A 22,911-nucleotide genomic window follows, 5' to 3' on the forward strand; every position below is an offset into this window, starting at 1 on the left:
ATTATTTTTGGCGTATGTTCAGATAAGTGAAACTAAATAAGAACGAAATGTTGAAAATTCTACATTATATACAAGAAACGTTTTATATTTTAATGCAATTTTAAGAATCATCTTTAAAAAATAGTCATACAGATACAGGGTTTTTTTTGTTTTGTTTTGTTTTGTTTTTTGTTCTTTTTTCTATTGTTTTCCTGGATTGTAGCTCATTCAAAATTTAGTCAAAAACGTTCAATGATACATTCTGTAGATGTCAATGTGGAAGTCCTTTAATGTGTATAATTTTACAACATGTTTACAGTTACTTTGATAATTTTAAAGGTCAAGCATGTAATAATAATGACACAGTTGGATTTACTGGCACAAACAAGAGATCGGACATTTCCGAAGCAGGAAGTAAGTGAAGTGTGGATGCATAATTAGAAAACAAACTTACAGGTTAATGCAATTATGAACATCTCGGCGGTTTTTATTAGAAAAAGCAGAGGACGCTTACTCTACCCGTGTTCCTGGTCAATGTGTCTGTTTTCTCTGTCTAGTCTTGATCCCAGAATTGCATTTATATTTTATTTCCGCTAGAATCTGTTCCCTTGATTGGTTTTGTATAATACCTTCTATAGGAAACGCAAAGTACGCTAGTAAATGTAGAATATAGTTTGACATACTTGGCTTACCATCTCTGAACTATTATCATTTTTTTCTTTTTTGTTTAATGGAAATCGTCACTTAAGGAGGTAGACCTAGGGTAAAGGACACAAATATTAAATCAGTGTTTATGTTTGTATCATACTCAATTTCACCAAAGCCAATCAAGCTTTCAATTGAAACAGAATGAAATCAATCTAAGTTACTTTGATGCTTACATGAGATTGAAGTAAAATGCTGGAAAAAAAAAGTTCCAATGATTTGTATGATTTGTGTCCCTTACCTTAGGTCTACTTCCTTAATCAAAATTGCAATTATGCATGTAAGATATTTTTAATTGTAGAAAACGGTATTTTTCTGTATGCTAATAAATACAAAATAGACTGTTGTGGCTTCATAGACCAATGGGAATTATATTCACTAATTGGTATAACTCCCGGTGTAATAATCAAAGGACAAGTCTGGGAGCAAGCTGGGACATTATGGACACTTGTTGGAGAAAATGATCTGCAAATTAACAGTAAGTCATTAATTTAATACTCCATACTTTACTAACGTAGCAACTCCACCATGACATCGTGTCGGTGAGCTACATAATTGTAAGTAAACTCTTTCAGAATTTTCCTCTCTTGTAGTATGTAGGAGCTGGTCATTACTTATTAAGCCCTTGATGTCACTCAAGATTTGGGAGTTCATATTGCTAATGCTTTTATTTGTTTGTGTGTGATGTCTTGCTTTTCTTGTCTTCTGGATTAATATGGAATAATGTTTCCTCCTTTACGCTACATTGTGTTTTTTTTTATTATATTTCAACTGACTTGTTTTTTTAGATCTGCAGGTCATGTAGTTATATTTGATGTATTCAATTGTCCTATATATGATGTTTCGGTACAAAAATGTACTTTTTTCATTACTAACTACAAATGCTTTGTGTACACATTCGGGGTACAATTTTAATAAAAATCCGCCAGCGGTTTTAAAACAGATTAAATATGGAAATGCTTGGAGGATAAAGTTCAAAAGCAATATTTAAAAATATAAACAAAAAATAGAAAAAAAAAAAACAAGACAAAAGCAAACAAAACGAAATCGTCCAATCATAATAATAAAATTTAAGAACCCTTCGGTGAGAGAATGTATAATGAAAGTTATTAGCGACCCTATGATCACACAATTTTGTTAGTGCATCAAATTAAGTAAACATAGATTCAATCTGATAATTTATTAAACGATACTTGTGTTTATCAATATCGCAATAAAGATCTTACCAATAGGAACTTTACGGAGAGATCGTAGTTCCGTGTTATTAATCAAATATTTCGGGACTTGAAACTTGTTGCATTAACCTAATAAACAACGATGGTTTTGTAATTTCTATTTCAACTGACTTGTAGGTTGTAGCTTTTATAATTATAGAATGGAAAAAGGGGGATTCTAAGTATTTCGTTTTATAACTACAAATTTCGAGAAATTTGATTATTGTTTAAGGAGGTAGACCTAGGGTAAGTGGTATAACTCTTGAAATCAGTTATATGTTTTAATTATATTCCATTTCACCAAAGCCTATAAAGCTTTTATTTGAAACATAATATATGCTTATATTTATTACAGTTATATGTTTTAATCATATTCAATTTCAGCAAGCCTATTAAAGTTAATTAAAAGCTTTTATTTCAAACAGAATGTAATCAGTCCAAGTTATCTTGACGCTGACATAAAATGCTGAATACAAACGTTCCTATGATTTAATAATTGACATTGTTTAAATAAGCATTGATGGATTTTTAACATACTAATTTTAATTATGTTTTAATGAATTCTTACATAATATTATTTAATGCACTGTTTCGTTTTCTATAAAAAAAATATACATGTAACACTTTAATAATATGCACACATGGGGGATATTTGCATATAAATCTCTAGGCAGTCCATACTAAATACGCTTCATTTCAAGTTATCGTATTTATATATGAAAACAATTTTGTTTCAGCGCCTAATGACAAAAACACTATTCCTGTTACTGGCAGCAGGATATACGTTAAACCGGATAACTACCTTGGTTTGTAAGTGTTGTAGTCATTGCAACAAATAGATAAAATTAATGGACAGTTTAATGTAATTAGATTTAATATACATAAATGCATTTATAGTATAAAGCATTATTGACCACCGCGAAGGCTTATTCGTAACCATTTGATTTTATACTGGAACAAAAATAAAATTGTAACATATCAGTGCGAAATACGGCCATGAAAACCAAAATAATGACGCCCCATTACTGTTTATAGCAGCATCTGTTTCACTAGGGGAACTAGTAGCAAGACTGAACTTTCTGTGTCCAGGAGACACAGATAATGCCTGCACATAAAATACAGTCCTTTTCATATGTCATCATGAAGTGATATCCGTAAAACAAGCCATGTTCCCCTTTTGAATGTCATAACACCCAAATTAAATGTTTAAACTTCTAACAATATTTCAAAGCCGTATAATAAAATAGCCGGACAAATACGTACAAATGTACCGGTATGGGATATTGAAATTGCGAATGCATTTGATAACAATTTGACGACAATTACTTACTATAAAGATAAAAGAACAACATTCATGCCCACTCTATTTTTCAATCTCAATTTGTAAAATATTGTGAAAAGATTTGAAAATATCTTCCAAAATCAAACTTTTTAACTCGCTTAAATGAAGAATGCAAACATACATTGAGATAATTCCTATGTACTTAAAATGTTCATATGCATTGGGGATAAGTGTCTATATAACTTGGTATTGGAACGTACTTACTATGTTAAAAACAGAAATCTTCTCTTCAGTAAAAAGTAATATTCGATTAACTTCTAATACAAGTAACATAACCAAAGCTAGTTAACACAAAAGGCGCTCTGGTCAACACTAATGAAAAGATTGTGTTCTATGATAAATACGTGCATATATTTAGGTCTTTTTCAGTTATGAACCAACTGAACCTGTTGTTGCAGGCGGGAACGGAGGAGTTCATAAAAAAGCAAATTTAACAGATGCTGAAACAACATATGATTGGGACTCCGTCGCCGATATATCTTCCGAATATTCCATCAACGTAAGGGTTCAACCAAGTAAGTGTTTAATGATTAACTGACATACATCTGAGTAAACAATCTACACTATTAATTTAAACCGCAACAGTTTGAGTTGTCAAAACACATTTACCGTATTTTTACAAATAATATGTGTCCACTTTGAAAATATAACGGTTTTATTTTTTTTCGTTTTGTTTTCCGTATGAAACGAATTTATTCTTTGAATATATTGTTACAGTATAAAAACAATAACAGTGCACTGACCTAAAAAAATAAATCGTATACGAATATATACGAATATGGTTTGAACCAGTAAAAATGACTACGTCTACAAACTTAATTTATCGAAATATCTTCAGGCTCCCCAAGTTTTACAAACCTGGATAATTTTGTTATCATTGACTCTTCGGTAACTGGTGGTACAATCCTTTTAACACTGACAGTCACGGATGGCGATGCCGCGAACTCTGGACAGTTGTTAATAACTTACACTGGAAACACTGGGTCAGCAGCAGCAATGTTTGAGTATGACGTCATAAATCGTAAGTTAAGCACACAGAAAAAGTCGTAAGTAAAACACTCCTGAATTATACAAAAATAAATATTGGATACATGTACATCCACCCAATATGAGATGACAGTAATAACGTTTTACGGAATCCCAAAATGTAAAAGACTTTGTTTTTTTAGACATTAATACCAGATCACTACTACCTAAAATGTCAGAATTAAGAATTTTAGCCAGTAATGCTAGAGCAGTTGTGATTTCTGAAACGTGATTAGATGTTACTGTCACTAATGGTGAAATACAAATTGATATTCCATATTACAAAAAGGCAGAGACCGTCACGGAGGTGGAGTCTGCATTTATATAAAAATTAAGTATGTTTAAAATACCAGAAATGACTTACAATTGGAAGAACTTGCAACCATCTGCATTGAGCTTTTGCTTCCAAAATCAAAGCCTATTATAATTGGAACTGTTCATAGACCCCCAGACATGATAACTTTATTGATAGGTTTGAAAAAGTTATTTTCAACTAAAATCTGACATAGAAACCTATATTTTGGGAGATTTTAATATTTGTATGAAAAACAAATCTAGTTCTTTATGTGAATCATTCACAAGTATGGTGAAATTGTTTATGTGAATCATTCACAAGTATGGTGAAATTGTTTATGTGAATCATTCACAAGTATGGTGAAATTGTTTATGTGAATCATTCACAAGTATGGTGAAATTGTTTATGTGAATCATTCACAAGTATGGTGAAATTGTTTATGTGAATCATTCACAAGTATGGTGAAATTGTTTATGTGAATCATTCACAAGTATGGTGAAATTGTTTATGTGAATCATTCACAAGTATGGTGAAATTGTTTGGTTTTGAACAGCTTATAGACGAGCCTACAAGAATCACTGAAAATTTATTGTTGATCTTATTATGTATAATTAACCAGAAAATGTTTTGAAATCTGGATCAGTCTAATGGTATAAGTGACCTCAACATAATTTTTTTGAGACAGGAAAACAAAGAGAACGCCAGTAGGCAAAATTAAATCATTAAAATCCGATCAATGAAAAATATTCTTCAGAACAAATGCAATTTTAAATCTGATTATTGAAAAAGATCATCTTTTTTTAAAAAATACAAACAGTTTTCTAGCTCTGAAGGTTACAAAGTTTTGTCAAAAAAGGTCAAAGAGAGGTCAACAAAGCAAGATCAAATTATTTTTTAGACAGAATTGAAGAAAATAAAGATGACCCAAAAAGTTATGGGAGCAATTTAAAGACTTAGGATATAAAGGGAAATGTCAAGAGTCTAGTACATCTTGTACTGTCCTTAAAATTGAAAACGATCTTTATTCAGACTCGAAAACTATTGCAGACTACATTAATATTTTTTCCCTACTGTTGCATCAGAACTTGTTAAGAAGTTTGCTAAGGCAAAAGGTGAATATAGAGTCACCTCTCAATTATTTTTAGATTTTAATAAAAAGGAGAAATCCAGATAACAAAAAAATATTTTACTACCAGTGTCTGAGGATTTCATTTTTAAAGAACTTCCATCTTTAAACGCTTCAAAAAGCACCGGATTAGACGAAATCCCTGCAAGATTTATACGGGATGGTGCTAGAGTTTCAAAGTATCCAATTACATCAATAATAAACAAATCTATATCTTCTGGGGTAGTTCCCCTCAGTATGAAATATGCAAGGGTCAAACCTCTCTATAAGTAAAATAGTCCACTAGAATTTGGAAATTATAGGCCAGTTAGCATTTTAAGTATTGTATAAAAAATTAGAAAAGAGTGTTTACAAACAACTCATACAATTTTTACAATATAATAATTTGTTATATAATTTACAATCTGGCTTTAGTCAAAAATACTCGACGGATACTTGTCTTATATATTTGTAAGATTAAATGAGGAACAATCAATGCCAACGGTTTGTACACTGGTATGATAATGTTGGACCTGCAAAAGGCTTTTGACACTGTCGACCATAATATATTATGCAGTAAACGTAAATTTATAGGTATACAATCAATTGATAGGTTTCATTTATATTTGTCGCAAAGAGTACAATTTGTGTCTGTAAATAATACTGTGTCTGAACCAATGAATGTAACTTGTGGTGTACCTCAGGGTAGCATTCTGCTATTTTTAACTTAAGTGAACGATATGTCAATTAGCACAGATAACAAATGTTAACTTATTTTTTTATGCAGACGATAGTGCAATATTATTTCCACATTAAGATCCAAATGTAATAACAAACACATTAGGAAGTGTGTTAGAGCAGTGTTCAGACTGGCTGATTGATAATAAATTATCATTGCATTTAGGTAAAACCGAATGTATGGTAATTGGTCCCAAAAGAAAAATCAAACAAATCTAAATTGTTTCCGTTAAATGTTATGATCATGTAATTAAAGCTACAGATGTTGTCAAATATCTCTGATAGTAATTTGAACTATTTGTTAAATACTGTTTCTAAAGTCAATGGAAGACATTTTTATATAGAAATACTAAATGTCTTGATTCCAGATCAAGAATAACACTGTCAACGTCTTTGATACAATGCTATTTTGATTATTCATGTGTCACTTGGTACAGTAGTTTAGGGGCGGAATTAGTAAAAAAAAATGCAAATCTTGCAAAACAAAGTTGTTAGGTTTATTCTTGCCCTGGGACCCAGAACAAGCTTAATTTTGAAAACTTTGACATTGTCAATATGCTTGCGGTGCCAGATAGAACTAATAATTAACCATATCTTTAAGTAGCACTCCAGCTAAGGATCATGCAAAATGTGATTCATGGGTAAAAAGCCTACATATTTTTATTTTTGATATTTTGTTTGAGTTACCATAGTAAACAGACATTAACATGTGGTTTTTCATATAGCCGGTGCTCTTAGGAGATAAAAATTATATAGAATTCACTATAGATTTCAAAATGAAGGGAGATAACTCTGTAAATGACGCTGAAATACAATAGAATCTACTGGATTGTCAATGTTGATTATCTCTTAAGAGCAGGCAGATTTGAATGAATAATTATACATTTCATAGTATAGACCCATAAAACAACTTAGTTACAAAAATAAAAAAAATGTAGCCTTTTTTGGGTGTATCACATTTTTTAGATTTTGCATGATTCTTACAAAGACAGCTACTTAATATTTATCATGGTACTGAATATTTGTGTGAAAATTTCAAAATGAATCAAGGAAATACAAGGGGTGCTTCAAATTTAAATTATATTATACCTAATTGTAAATTATGTAGTAAGGATATTTTCACATATCATGTTGTACAAATTTGGAACACATTACCACTTACTGTTAAAATATAACAAACAAAAATTCTTTCAAAACTAAAATTAAACTCTTTAAAGGAAGAAGCCAAAAGAAGAGAAGAAAATGAATTTATTTACAAAATGTCACTTTTTAATATAATAAATTGTACTTACATAAACTGTTAATATTTTAGCAAATGGGAAATGCTTCTCGTGTAGATTCACGTACTTTTCATGTATTTTTTTTTCTTTTTAAGGACCCTAATGGAAATAAGCCTTTGTTATAAGTATGACTTTATGGGTTATCCTTGACAATTTTCAAGGTTATATACATTGTATAAATGCTAATTTTTGTTCTTTGTCTGCGTACGTTTATGTCTATGTTTATATGTATACTGTATTTTATGTTTGTATTATATGTGTTTGACTTGTCTAAGTAAATACAAATAAAAAAAAAAACATGAATATCTTAAGATCAAGCCTATTCGGGGAAGAAATGCTATTCCTGGTTAAATAACACTATAATTTAGGAGGAAAATAAGTTAATTGACGTTTGGATTCGTAGCTTCCACAACTTCATTATACAAGTGAAGAAGAAATTTCATTTTTGATGGTAACCAAAGTTCAAAGTTTGCTGTCAAGATGACCATCGAAATTCGTACCCTAATTACACAGTAACTCGACTTCGTTTGTTCAATTTTCCTATAAATTTGATTAAATGCTGATGATTAGGTAACTCCTTGTACATACGTGTACAGCATATCGAAATTAGCGATATATATGATTGGTATTTTGTATTTTAAAACCTACATTTATACTTCATTTATCGTTCCGTCTATATTTCGTCTGAATATGTATTCATGTCTGATCGATAGGCAGTTAAGTAAACTTTTAGCTTAGCGTTACTGTGAGCCTATTTTTACACCCAGATCCACAGGGATTACATCAAATTGTGATTTGGGAATTAATAAAGACGATTTTTTTATTGAACCCATACATGTACGTATTTGAAAATTGTAAATTATTTCTTCATAAATTCTAAAAACGGAAAAGGAACCATTTTCGCACCAGTTTTTACAAATCACGCCGGAATGAATTGATAAAAGTTTTTGTTTGTTTGTTGGAGTTTAACGCCCGAGCAGCAATATTTCAGCTATATTCAGGCGATGAACATGAAGTGGATGATAAAATGCAATTGATAAAAGTAACTGCAATTACGATGATTTGGCTACGGTAAAATTAGATAAAATCTTTCAGTCAATTCTCTCAAATGTATTGTTGTCACATTAAAGTGTGGTGTCTAATTTGCTTGCCTCGACCATTTTTATTTCAATGTGTAATCATTCATGTCGACATTTATTTCCTGGTAGGAACAAAACAGTCATACCTAAAGCTATTGAACTGGTATACATTTTAGTTTAAAAAGCAAAGCCTAAATTAAAGCCAGCTACACAGGCAGCTTGAACATTATTTAAATTGATCTTTTCATACAAAAATAGTTGGTGATATAACTCTTCTTGCATAAAATTAAAGCATCTATGGTAAATGTTTTTTTTTCTGTTGCAGAGCAAGTGAAGATTCAAAATGACGCAACTATTATACCCGGAGATCACGATATGACGTTTTCCGTTAGTGATGGTTGTTCCACCGATACAGGCACACTCACAATCAGGGTTTCTAATGAGGTAACCGTAAGAAATCTTTAATTATGACGTTTTGGTGGGTCTTTCATTCATGAAACTGTTCCAAACATTATACAATGAAAGAATAAACGCCATGATAGGTTTACTACTTCATCGGGATCGACCAATACATTATGTTAAGAAATATGCATGACAATCATATCCTATTCATGTGGTTTTAAATTGAAGTTTGAGTAAGATGAATAACACGTGGAACACCTTTGTTGTGAATATATTCATTAAGCTCGTACAAAATTTGAATAATAACCAGAATTGCTGTAAATCGAATTTTAATCAATACCCGCACAATCTTCATTTAATATTAATTACAAACGAAAACGAGTTATTAAACGTTTAGATTGCAACATCATTTTGTTCTTATTCAAAGCTTAAAAAAGGTTGATTGATCGATTGATTGTTTGAGTTTAACGTCCGAGCAGCAATATTGCAGCTATATTGAGACAATGAACATTGAATGGATGATAAAATGAAGAATGAAATGATGATGAAATAAAAAAGGGATGGGACACACGGGCAACAGGGTCGACAAATTTAGATTGCCACAAGAAAAAGGGAGGGATGGGTAGGGTTAGGCAATTTAGCCTCCTGTGGCAGATCGCAAAGGTTCTTGAGCCCTATTTAGTCGCCTTTTACGACAAGCTTAGCACTGCTGCAGGCCTATTCTTTTGACACCCGGACCTGCACGGGAGGCTAAAAAAAGTTAAAGATGAACTTCCTGATCAAATATTTTAAGATATATACATTGTATTACTTCGATGGTCACATTTTGATGTTCTTCATTTCGCATAAATAAATGTTTTGATTTTGATTAAGGAGGTAAGGGAAACAACTCTCGAAATCAGTGATATGTTTGTATCATATTCAATTTCACAAAAGTCTATCAAGCTTTCATTTGATACAGACTGAAATCAAGCCAAGTTATTTTGATGCTTACATGAAATAGATGTAAAATGGTGAACACAAACGTTCTAATGATTTTTAAGAGTTGTATCCCGTAGCCTAGGTCTACCTCCTTTAATTAGAAGTTAAATCTTTTCATAAATATATATAGAGTTTGATTCAGAAGCTGTAATTTATGATAACAATGATCTTATTTTTTTCAGCCACCAGTGCTAACTAGTCTTACTACTAATAATGAAACTACAATATCGGAGTCTTTGTCTACGGAAACGTTACTCCATGAGCTGATTGTAACAGATGTACAAACAGTCACATGCACACTTGACTCTACAGGAGTTCCATTCCTCATCAAAACGATACCTGGAAGTTTAAGTATGTTTTACGTTATATCTTGTTTTCAAGTATATCATAAATATAGTCGACACGGAAAATAGTAGCGGTTTGTATTGCTTCCTTTCGAGCAACTGCAATATTTGGAGCCGTGCAGGTCCGGGAGTCAAAAGAATAGGCCTGCAGCAGCGCTAAGTTTGTCGTAAAAGGCGACTAAATAATGCTCAGATACCTAGCCTGGATGTGTGCCCCAGGTGGTGGAATGGGATACCCCTGGCGTGTTACATGCTGGGGTTGTCAGGCTATAATATAGAAAACCTGACCGCAAACCATAGTGGGGCACCGTGTTGGGAAGGATTCCACGTTCCTCAAATGTTAAAGAACCCTGCTGTTGTATTCGATAGGAGTAGGAATCTTTGCGCTCCGCCACAGGAGGCTAAATTGCCCGACCCTACTCATCCCTCCCTTTTATTGCGTGGCAATCAAAATTTGTTGACCCTATCACCCTTGAGATCCCATTGTCCCAGTGTCCCATCCCATTTTACATGTCATGTTCATCGTCTTAATATAGCTGCATATTGCTGCTCGGACGTTAAACCCTAACAAACAAGCAATATTTGGACGTGCAAAACTTCCCAATTTATGGTATAAAAGGTATGGAGAAAAAGGGAAAGTGGATGAGGAAATGAATTTTTAAACTATGTATTAAAACGAATCATGTATCAAATTTAATTGAAATAGCATTTTAAATGTTGAAGTTTATAATAATAAACAATCAAATTTGACAATGTAAATATTTGAGAAATGCAATTGCGGATTTTAGTGGGGGTGGTGATTTTCTCAGGGAAAGGGGCATTGTCTGTGGAGAATGGGGATATTGGAAATAACAGGATGTTAAATGGTGTGGAAAGAAATTTTACAGACATGAAAGTCTGTTCGTCCGCAGAAGCTGATAGACAATTTCCAAATAAATAACAAGGCAGTAGGTAGAGACCTACATATTCAGGCCGTTTAGAATATGTAACGGGAGGATCTGACTACTTCTCCCCCTACTCCGCCAGTGAAAACATCACTTCATGGATCCGACTATTTCTTTTCCTGCTTTGCCAGTCATAATGATATCACTTACCTTATTAAACCTTGGTATCGGATCGTCGGAATTATTTCAAATTCTCTGTTACAACAATAAGTGCGGAAAGTTCAAATTAACCATATATATTGACCAATTATGAAGCTTCCATGTATCAATTGTATCATTTCTTTTTACTAAGTTACATCATTTTCTCTTAATATAGGAAAACAGTCAAATATAGAAAAAATGCTCCTAAAATATATATCATAAAAGGAATAAGCATAAATAAATCCGTGAAAGTCATTATGGTTTTAAGGTCGACAAGTTTCGCAACTTATGATTCATAAGGAATATTAAGCCTTGATCATTGTAGCAAAGGTCTAATTATAGTATTATAGTATAAAAAAACACCCAATAGTTTTCACGGTATTATGAGGAAACGACAAATGTACTTTTTCTTGTAAAGACAATGGGATATACCTTGAGGAAGGAGCAGCTATGGATTACTACGCCATCAATTCCTATGTGCTCGATCTGTCTTGTGACGATGGTTATGAGTCGACATCAGGAGCATTTACCGTTTATCTGATACTAGATGAGGTCTGTATCCAAAGAGGCAGTGCCCATAAAGGTTTGAGAACATCATTTTTATTATTATGTGTATTTTTTGCATGAATCAGGCAACATGCATGTCAAAATTATTTCACTCAAGGATGCTCTATCTATTTGATCTCTGCGTCGCTGGATTTTCTCAGAATTTTTTTAAATAGACAAATGAAGTTTTGACATTGTTATCTGCTCATGAAATGTTCATTTAAATGAAATTATAACTCAATTTACCAACATGATATGGAAAATCTTGTCTTTTTTTCTTGATTCTGATGGTGCAAATAGTTTAATTAAACTTTCAAAATAGTGGGTTTTGTCATACCATGTTTCACCCATTGTCCGATTCTCACTGAAATTTAATGTCTAAAATATTTTAGGATTTGGACAACTAAGTTGTAATATACACAAAAACTTGAAAAGGTTAAGTGACAATATGTTTGATCAGGCAAGCCACAATTAAAAAATGTATTGAAAATTGTAACCGAATATTAAATCGGACGAATATGAGTTCACTTGACGTCGTCTTCTCCTAGTCTTATAAACTTGAAAACATTAGTTCACGAAATAATATAATAAAATAAGAAAAAGCTATGTTCTATAACAACTAAAAAAAATGTAGACTTGGATTCAGACAGAAAATACGAAATGCCACCAAGTACTAAAACGGAAAAATGACCTTTATATTTTTACACTTGTATTTTTGCAATTGTCATATCCAATGGTTGCTTATGGGAAATTGGATCTATTGTTTTTATATAGTCACCAGTCATCATCGGATTACCGATCAGTATAGATACCATGGAACAATCAGCGGAAATAGAAACTAGAACGGCTGTTTAATTCTCTTTGTAGCCACCAGTAATCACAGGATTACCGATTGGTATCGATACAACGGAACAATCTGAGCTGGAGACAACACTTTATACCTTCTCTGTCACTGATCCAGAGAACGCAGCAGTGACCTGTTCCTATTCTACAGTCCCAACAACATCCCTGATCTTCCTAAAATCATCGACAAATTTCAATGGTAAGATGTTTGTAAGAGCTTTCATTCCCCGCCATATTCTGTAATATAAAAGGCTTCCCATAGCGCAGCATAATACGACTGAAGAATGTTGAACTCTTTACACTGGGACACAATATGGCATGAATATATGAAACTCAATTGTAATTGTTGCCCAGCCCCTTACAATTCTAAATCTGGATGAGATATCTTAATTGTGATTGAAAGTGTGATTGATTTATCGTTGGTGTTTAAAGCCCTTGCAGCAGTATTTCAGCTATATTTGGGCGATGAATATGAAATGGATGATGCAATGAACATATAATGATGATCAAATGGAAAATGAAATAGGACACCTGGAATCTAATAAAAAATGAAATCTGAACAGTATATTTGTTTTGTTTCTTTTTCTTTGTATGGCCCTATTTCGTACCCTTTTATCTCAAAAGCGATTTAAGAATGTTTATTTTGTACAAGAAAACACCTAAAAACTAAATTTCAAAAGGAACTCATTCATACCAGAATAATCGAACTGGGATTAATAATGAACAATGTCTATTAATTTTAATGACAATTTCCCAAACTTTTCCCCATCTTACTTTCAAAAAAAGTAGAAACAAAAATCTCCAAAAACGTAAAAGGCCACCGGATAGTCTCTAGGATTAATGTATTTATTTCATAAAAAGATCAGATAAATTTTCGCAATTGATCATATATTAAAAAAATATAAAATTTAACGGACGCTAACGATTTCGACGACAAGGTTATACCATCATACGTTCACGAATATTTTTGGCGGTGGTATAAACAGTCCTAAGGTGGCTTCTCTTTTTCTGACACTTGTTTTTATCCAACAGAATTTGATATAATCCTTCAGTCCTATCCGAACCTTAACTATGATGTCACTAGAGAATATCGTGTAGATATCAACTGTAATGACAACCGGCGTAATGATAGCAGTGTATTCTTCATGAATGTTCTCAGGAATCAAGCACCTGTCTTCACCAATTTGCAGAGTATGTATATTTGGTTAAAGATCATTAATTAGAACAGTTAACTATCAAAGGTTTCCAGTGTTATAAATCTTGATAAATGTCATGTGAAATAAATTGGTAATTTCGCTCTCGTACTGTTTCCCTTAAAAATTTCACAACAGTTTTATGTTCTGACGTTCATTTCATTTCATTTCACTGAATATTTGGTATATTAATCTGCTAATCACAAAGTTTAAAATCACTTGTAAATCCATTGTTGCGAAAATCTATATAAATAAAATGATGATCAATAGGTAAACGAGGTAATTGAGGATTAAACAAGTGTATAGAGCAAGTTCCGGCAGTCGTGAAACTCGTGGTATTACCTTGGTTATTCAGTCTTTCCAATTCATTATCCAATCAAAATATGATGATAAAAATCAAGTCATTATTACCATTTTGGAAATGATATAATATGACTTACATCAAGCAGCAAGCATTTACTTGCATTTGGAAAAAACACATATCCTAATACCAAATTCTCCTCGGTGAACTTTTCACTATTAGCGACCCCTGATTCCTTTTTACAACATTACTTCGTTTTCTTTGTAACATATGTGTCCGATACATGTAACGATTGAATATTGAAGAGCGTTTTACTTCACAATAGTATGTACAAAGAACAAAATAACAAGATTAAGTTTGCAATGAACATTTAGAGTAATTGATTCAAACTAAGGTTCACTTCATCGCCAAAAATACTGTCAAGAGTGGTTCATCACAAACACATCAAGATTAATCGTCACATTTCCTTGTAGTCCATCACATTTTGTTTAGGGGTCTACACATAGATACAAATGACCCGTATCTGGCTTCCAAGTTTGATGACTTCACTACTTCGCCTAACAAGTTCAAGATTTAAGCTCCTCTATTTAAATACATGTATATATGTGTTTAGAGTCGGAGAAACAAAGACGACTGCATAGTATTTACAATTGATAAAAACTTGTTTATTTTCATTTAAATAGTATTTGTGTTTTAATTGTGAATTTAAAACCTCGTTCAAAATTATATTAGCTCAAGACATAGGTACGAACAATAAATGGAATACTGTACACGTATTAATTGATGTGTAGCTAACTTTTGCGAATTCTGTCAAGTGAAGATATTTATGGAAATCTATTTTCGCGCTTTCAAAAATGAGATATAGTGTTGAATATCAATCGCGTGGGTACTTTCTTCGCGCTTCCTTTTCCACCCCAAAAATTAGTAAATCACAAAACGTAATTCGTTTATTCTATCTACATTTTTATCATATACTTGTATAAATCTTTCATGAACAATTTGTATATGCTCGTAAATTTTACTCGTTCTTTAAATGGGGCGGGATGCTTCCTGAAATTGACTCCGATACCACTGCATTAAGTCGATAGAAAATGACGGAAGCTTATCATTGTCCATATGAATAAAATAAAAATACTCTTACGTAATATTGACTACCACTTAATATTATTAAATAATGTTTTGATGGGTTATAGGACTTCTTGTATTGGAACATAGCCGAAATCAGAAATCACCCGAATTTCTAAACTGATGTTAGAACTGGTATAATAAAAGCTATACGCATTATTAAAAATGTCTCAATTCATAAATGTAGACACTACTTCCGTATCCGCACCGTCATCTTATATTGGACAACTTATTTTTGATGTCGAGGCCACTGATCCTGAGGGTGACCAGTTGCAGTATACCATGACATGTAACCAAGCACCAAACTGTCCATTCCAAATATTTCACTGTGAGTACACACGTATTTAATATCGTTAGTCCATTGCTTCAATTCCAGACCAAAGCAAATAGTAGTCAAATGAGAAATATTAAAATAAAGAATAGTAGTGACGTGGCTATTACAAACATACAATACTAAAAAAAGCACAAATAAGGACGGAAAAAGCCTCGTTTAAAGGAAATAAAAAAATAAATAAAAGGTAAATGTAATATACAAATGTTTTCCAAATATTTCAATTTTTGTCAGAAGTAAATACGTGTAAAAATACAGTGAAATCCATCTTAACCGAACCAAAAAAATCCGGAAATCCGACTAAACCAGACACTTTTTAAGGAGGTAGACCTAGGCTAAGGGGCACAACTCTTACAAATCACTGGAACGTTTGTATTCAGCATTTTACATCAATCGCATGTAAGCATCAAAGTAACTTGCACTGATTTTATTCTATTTGAAAGGTAAGCTTTATAGACACTGGTGAAATTGAATGTGATACAAACATGTCAATGATTTCAAAAAGTATATACCTTACCCTAGGTCTACCCCTTAAAGTCCATTTATATATCATTTGCAACATGTCCAAAAACTGGATATAACCAACACCTATCTGAACAGAATTATTTTAAAGTACAAAAGAGTTTTGGTTTCGACAGGTTACACTGTAGTTTAGTTACACACAGCGGTAGACTTGACCCCACACTGATGATTCAAAAGTTAATACACTTTAACATCGGTGTTTTCTGACAAATGTTCATGATACACACGACATTTCAGCTGGAGAAATTCTTCTTACAAGATCCGTCAAAGGGGAATCAATGCCGGCCTATGACGTATACGTGTATGTAAACGATGAACGAACAACAACTGGACCACGGACCCTTACAATACATATTACAGGTAATCTACCTTATATACTAGTATGCTGTAAAAACTGGAGCTCAGCCAAGAATTTATTTTATTAAAACAAAGGTCCCCGGTCGTACAATGTTACAAAAGCTCTGCCTTTATGTTCGAGACAAATTATTTTTATTTCTAACCAGAAAAAAATCGGCTTTACATATTGGTAAAAAAATATGGTATTCATATTCAAAAATTCAATAGTTGCTGGTATGGAGATAAAAAATGATACACTAATTGTCCTTCAGAACAGATATTGTTTTCAAAACAGTCTCTCAGTTTGCCCTTGGAGACTGATACTGTTTTCAACACTGTCCCTTCATTTGCCGTTGAAAACTGATATCGGTGTCAATACTGTGCCTCGGTGTGCTCTCGAAAGCGGATATTACCTTCAATACGGTCTCTATCTCCATTGCCCTATTCCCCATTGCATAATAACATTATGTTCTGTTGCCCAATGCCCATTTCCCATTCCAAAAAGAAAATGTTAAGTAAATGATTTATCAAACACATATACTGCATTATGATGCGCAAAGGTTTGCGTAATCAATATCCATTGTAGCATCTCACAACAGGGTTCGGGAATTTCCGAAATCACGCGATACTTGATTGTATATTATCACCACTCCGAGTGGTCTAGGGCGCTGGACTTAGTGCAGGCGGTGTTGCCATAGATGTCACAACGGTACGATTTCGAGTCCCGCGGAGGGAGCGACCAAAATTTGCATCGCAAATTTGACAGTTCTAACATCGTTGGGAATTTTTCAGACCTTTCTATACGTTTATGTATCTTCCCTGTATCAATTTGATCCGATGGAGCAGCGTAGCGAATAAAGTCGTCACATTCTGAGACGTTTGTATAATATTGATTTGTTATGACATGCATCATTAATTTGATCCTCTATCCTACATAATAACATCTAAAATGAACTGTCCCGTTCTACCATACATCGTGTACTAAGTTACAGCTCTAGATTAATCCTACGAGGAGGAATGACCCGGCCAGCGAAAGCTATATTTAATGTAGCCTAAATGGCCGAGTGGTCTAGGGCGCTGGACTTAGTGCAGGCGGTGTTGCCATAGATGTCACAACGGTACGAGTTCGAGTCCCGCGGAGGGAGCGACCAAAAATTTACATCGCAAATTTGATAGTTCTAACCGTGTTGGGAATTTTTCAGACCTCTCTATACGTTTATGTATATTCCGTGTATCAGTTTGATCCGATGGAGCAGCGTAGCGAATAGAGTCGTCACATTCTGAGACGTTTATATATAAATTATATATAAATTGTGGAAGAATAACACTATTCTGTAAATTGTATGGGTGCAAAATCTTTTTAAAAAAAAATAGTCGCCTTTTACGACAAGCTTAGCGCTGCTGTGTGCCTATTCTTTTGGCACCCGGACCCGCACAGGGCTATTACTGCCCATGTTATAGCTCTGTATGTTTAATATGTCAATATTTAAATTATGTGACATAAAACTATTTCAAAAATGGCATGTTTAGAAATCGTTTGAGCGCGAACATTGTTAACTTATAATAACCAGAAATTAAATATTGTATAAATGTACTGAATATAAAAAATGTCAATGAATAATGAACTGTGACAGCTGTTATCATTAAAAGTTATTCTAACAGATTACTAAAAAAAAAAACTCTTTCAATTGCTGTCATAAAGCTATGATACTTGCGAAAAAAGACAGATATGCAATTGTTGTCTAATTAGTGATGAATTAAGTTTTACAGTACAAGACGAGCATTGAATTTAAATGACGTCATTTCATTTCAAGGCCCTCATTTTTTCCTTACACAATATTGACCAAGGTAAGAAGGGATATGTTGACAAGAAAGAAAAAAAAAAAAAAAGAATCATCAGAACATGAATGCAAAAACTTGAGTCCATACGTCTTGCTTTTATTTTTTTTTTTCAGACATAAACTACGTTCCAATAATCACAAACCTCCCGTTGCCGTCATCTCTAGTTGTTCCAGAAAATTCCGCATTAGAATCAAGTGTGTTTCAAGTGTTGATACAAGACAACGACAGATCAGATGTCCATACATATAGCATGACTTCAGTACCAAGTGACGGGATGCTATATTTCCAGATAGATCCTTCTAGTAAGATATTCATATTAAACATATTAAGGAGTAATCAAGAGAACCAAGGTTATAGCGGTATTCAAAAGAATGTAATCCAGGAACAAAGACCAGACATAGAAAACAGACATACACACAAAGAAGTAACTGAAATCATACATACAAAGTAACAAAAATAAATGAGCAACTCGGACTCCATTAAAAACTAGGAGCATGGAACAGGTGCACCAGGCGGTAGGGTAAGCGTCCTCTGCTTTTCTAGAAACACCCGCCGAGTTGCTCATAAAAAGTCAAGTCCGGGGTAGACAAGTAAGATATTCAAATTAAACATATCAGAAAAGGATTTTCAGCATTTGTGAAACATATATTGACCTCAGATATTTGTTATAAACCATATTATAATCCGAAATGTGACGTGATATATTTTACTTGTTAATGTTAAATCATGCAATAAACATCCCTAGAGCATTCACTCTAGTCAATATGATCGTCTAGAGCGATGTTGCTCTGAAAAATGTTCATGAAAAAACCCGAGGATTCAGATTATGTGGCGATTATCTTTACTGCGTATGAATTTGCCATTTCGTATTTACTGCCAATAGCTAATGTGGACTTACTTGGATGTTTACATGTAATAATATACCGTAAACTAACTTATATTCAGGACTACATTTTTCGCTTATTCAAATTGATGACAACATATTTGTTACAATAAAAATAAATGATGACAGCTTTTTTGCGACGATTTAACTTTGCGAAAATAAATCGCTCATGAATTGGGTGGTTTACAGTAGTACTAATGTTATCGTTTTATTAATGAAATGTGATAGCAGTGATCTATTGAATGTTCCCTGAGAAAAGAATCTCGATAATTCAAGCTGTAAAATAAATTTTGTAATTTCATTCCCCGATTTTCTCCCGCCAAAACGTCAAAACACGAATACCAATCTGCCGATCAAACAACTAAAAGCTCCTGTTGAAAATAGCAGTAATTTATGAAAAAATATATATATGATAAATTGGATAATCAATTGGCTATCGTGAATAAACAAATTATAATTATTTGTACGGAGGACGCTTGCAGCTTTAATTGGTGCGCGGAGCGAGTTTCGTACACCAGTTAGATTTAGGCGTTTTTCGGCATTCTTGACCCCATTGTTTATTTACTCTTTCTAATCAAGTATCCTGTAATTATATTTCTTAATTTTTTTTTAAAAACTTGCATTGCATCGAATTTAAAGTAGAATGTAAAATGGTAAAGCTAAGATATGTATCAATCCAATTACTATTGGCTCAATTTTACTCAGTGTAACACTTTATCTTGCATGTTTATATCGTTTTGAAAAATAAATTGGCTGATTTTTTTGCTGATTTAATTTCAGTCGTGCGCATGTGAAACAAATATGCATTTAGTATTGGGGGGTTGTTATATTGATTGAAGTAATAAACACAAATATACAAACTACCTAGGTTTGGTAAATACATGACCGTCTTTATATTCCAGCTGGACTTGTTAACACCTCAACAACAGGAATAAACTATGAGAGTGGTTCATCGATATCTTTCAATCTATCAATCACTGTTACAGACACAAAGGACTCTGATACACAAGATTTATTACTTACCATCTCAGATGTTAAAGAGCCGGTTTTGTTCACCAAACATAACTACGTCCTAAGTCTAGATGAAGGTTTGGTACGTGATTGTATTACATTTTCTAATAAGTTTGATAAAAAGAAGACATCAGATTTAGTTGTATTGCCGTTTGATTCATTCTTGTATTATAATACAAATCAAATATAACAAACTATAAGCATCGAATTTCATTAATGAAGTTAAACATATAATCATCTTTTGGCAAATTATTAGTCATGCATGCCTACAAGGCCACAAAACATTCTCTTTTCTATAGTATTAATTTATGGCCTTTTCCATAATGGCCCTGTAACAAAGGTGGGGTATTAATAATTGCCAAGGATGACTGTAATTGACCGACGCAACGCCGAGGGCCATTACAGCCATTCCAGGCCATTATTAATACCAAAGCATGTTACAGGGCCCATATGGAAAAAGCCATGCATTGATACTTTTATTAACCAACATTTTTTCAGGACATAGTCAGAATCTATTATCAATACATATGATTTCACATTATTAATAATAAGTTCATATCTCGGTGTTGGAATAATCAATTATTAATGAAAATAAATCATGACGGTTTTGTTGTCTTTTCCAATAACACCCCCCCCCCCAAAAAAAAAAAAATTAAAATAAAATAAAAAAAAAATTATAGACAAGTACAAGATAAAACATACCTAATAAATCATATGAGTGTTCATGAGCTACTTCATCTCGTGACCAGTCGCCCGATACCTGACTTCTCAAAAGCCATGACTTTTCAGATATCCATAATTTACGGAATAATTGGGTTGTTTCCGTCATCGTTCTTAGTATTATTGATACTGTCTAAGTATGTGACCCAAGAAATTTAAAAAAAAACTAAACAAATAATATGGCCATTTTTACGTAAAAATCGTGTTTTTAAGTGCATTTTGATCTGGAATCAAGCCATTTTAAAAATGCCCTTTGACAGAGCGCACAAGGTAGATGAGTAAAAAGGGAAAAGAAATGTATTTTGAAGATTAATTTCAATACCTGGATTTGTGCAAAACAATAAGATTTGACTGTACATTTCGTCTTTGAAAATCACTAAAACACGGAAGTCGCCTTTTTTCTATAGCATTTGTGTATAGAAATGTATGTGCTGTCGCTTCGACATTTCATTTTTGCTGCCTTTTCCATTACCCCCCCCCCCTCCCCCCACCAACCCCAAATCGTAAATTTAAACCTCAAGACTAAACATACCTAATACAATATACTTAGTTCCAGTACCATCTTTCAAGAATTTAAAATATCCTAATCTAATTGAATTATAAGGTCACCCTTAATTACAGTTGTCACTTATTTTACGAAATGTAAGCCATTTTGATTTAGTTCATAATGATCCCGTATTAATTCTCCTTTATGAAATTCGTAATGCATGGCTGAGCTTCCATTATGACCGGCTGTAGATATTTATTGTTCGGGGTTTAACACCGAGTAGCAATATTTCATTTATTCAGGCGAGGAACATGAAAGGGATAATAAAATGAACATGAAATGATGATGATGAAATGACAAAAAGAATGGGACACAAGGATAATAGGGTCGAAAAATTATGATTGCCACAAGATAAAAGGGAGGGATGGGTAGGGTCGGAGAATTCAGACTCCTGTGGCGGAGCGCTAAGGCTCTGACTCCTATTGAATACCACAACAGGGTTTTTGAACGTGGGAGGAACGTTGCATCTTTCACATTGCACCACTATGGTTTTCGGTCAGGTTTTCTGTATTTTAGCCGGACAACCCCAGCATGTAACATGCCAGGGATACCCCGTTTCCCCACCTGGATCACACACCCCAGTTGCTGTGTGGACAGAGCGCCTAGCCCCCGGCTAGGGTTCTGAGCACTATTTAGTCGTCTTTTACGAGAAGTTTAGCGCTGCTGCAGGCCTATTCTTTTGACACCCGGACCTACACGGGGCCCGACTGTAGGAATTTCCGGTTCGTAATGACCAGTTGTCGGTTCATAAAGGATGGTTAATAATTAGTACTTACATCTTCATCCATCCTACCAACCTGTATTTTGAAAAGAGAAGAACGAATAGCAAAGAACATCATCTTGATAAATAACGATAATGAGTAGTCAAGACGAAAGCATCATCAAATCTGGATATCAGCTTCCTACGAAGATATTTTGTATTTTACATCCAAATGTAACAGTACGAATATTACATTAAATCTTAACATGCACATCAGGATGATTTATGCTTTTTTATATTTTTTTCTGAATAATAGAAATTTCTTCAAAATTTAAGGCGCGGGATATCATACATACACCATTAAAAGACTGAGAAAGAGGCGACACTTCATCAACTGATCAACTTATCTAGGTAAACAGATAAAATAGTTATGGCA

The 22,911-nt window shown here is 33.2% G+C and overlaps 1 protein-coding gene across 2 annotated transcripts in view; it reads left to right on the plus strand.

Moving 5' to 3' along the window:
* LOC148597189 (protocadherin-like protein) overlaps nucleotides 1–22,911 on the plus strand; it is a 38,325-nt gene that overhangs the window by 9,639 nt on the left and 5,775 nt on the right. For both annotated transcript variants that reach the window (XM_088563614.1, XM_088563613.1), the window contains exons 2-15: nucleotides 319–393; nucleotides 986–1,162; nucleotides 2,636–2,708; nucleotides 3,610–3,755; nucleotides 4,079–4,261; nucleotides 9,089–9,207; nucleotides 10,329–10,497; nucleotides 11,994–12,127; nucleotides 12,989–13,163; nucleotides 13,997–14,155; nucleotides 15,771–15,911; nucleotides 16,674–16,796; nucleotides 18,728–18,916; nucleotides 20,400–20,590. In XM_088563614.1, coding sequence (XP_088419740.1) covers nucleotides 319–393; nucleotides 986–1,162; nucleotides 2,636–2,708; nucleotides 3,610–3,755; nucleotides 4,079–4,261; nucleotides 9,089–9,207; nucleotides 10,329–10,497; nucleotides 11,994–12,127; nucleotides 12,989–13,163; nucleotides 13,997–14,155; nucleotides 15,771–15,911; nucleotides 16,674–16,796; nucleotides 18,728–18,916; nucleotides 20,400–20,590 — 2,054 coding nt within the window. The remainder of the gene's footprint in view (nucleotides 1–318; nucleotides 394–985; nucleotides 1,163–2,635; nucleotides 2,709–3,609; nucleotides 3,756–4,078; nucleotides 4,262–9,088; nucleotides 9,208–10,328; nucleotides 10,498–11,993; nucleotides 12,128–12,988; nucleotides 13,164–13,996; nucleotides 14,156–15,770; nucleotides 15,912–16,673; nucleotides 16,797–18,727; nucleotides 18,917–20,399; nucleotides 20,591–22,911) is intronic.

Source organism: Perna viridis, chromosome 15 (genome assembly GCF_037379345.1).
Source record: "Perna viridis isolate PV_CMFRI_1.1 ecotype Kerala chromosome 15, ASM3737934v1, whole genome shotgun sequence".
Classification (NCBI taxonomy): domain Eukaryota; kingdom Metazoa; phylum Mollusca; class Bivalvia; order Mytilida; family Mytilidae; genus Perna; species Perna viridis.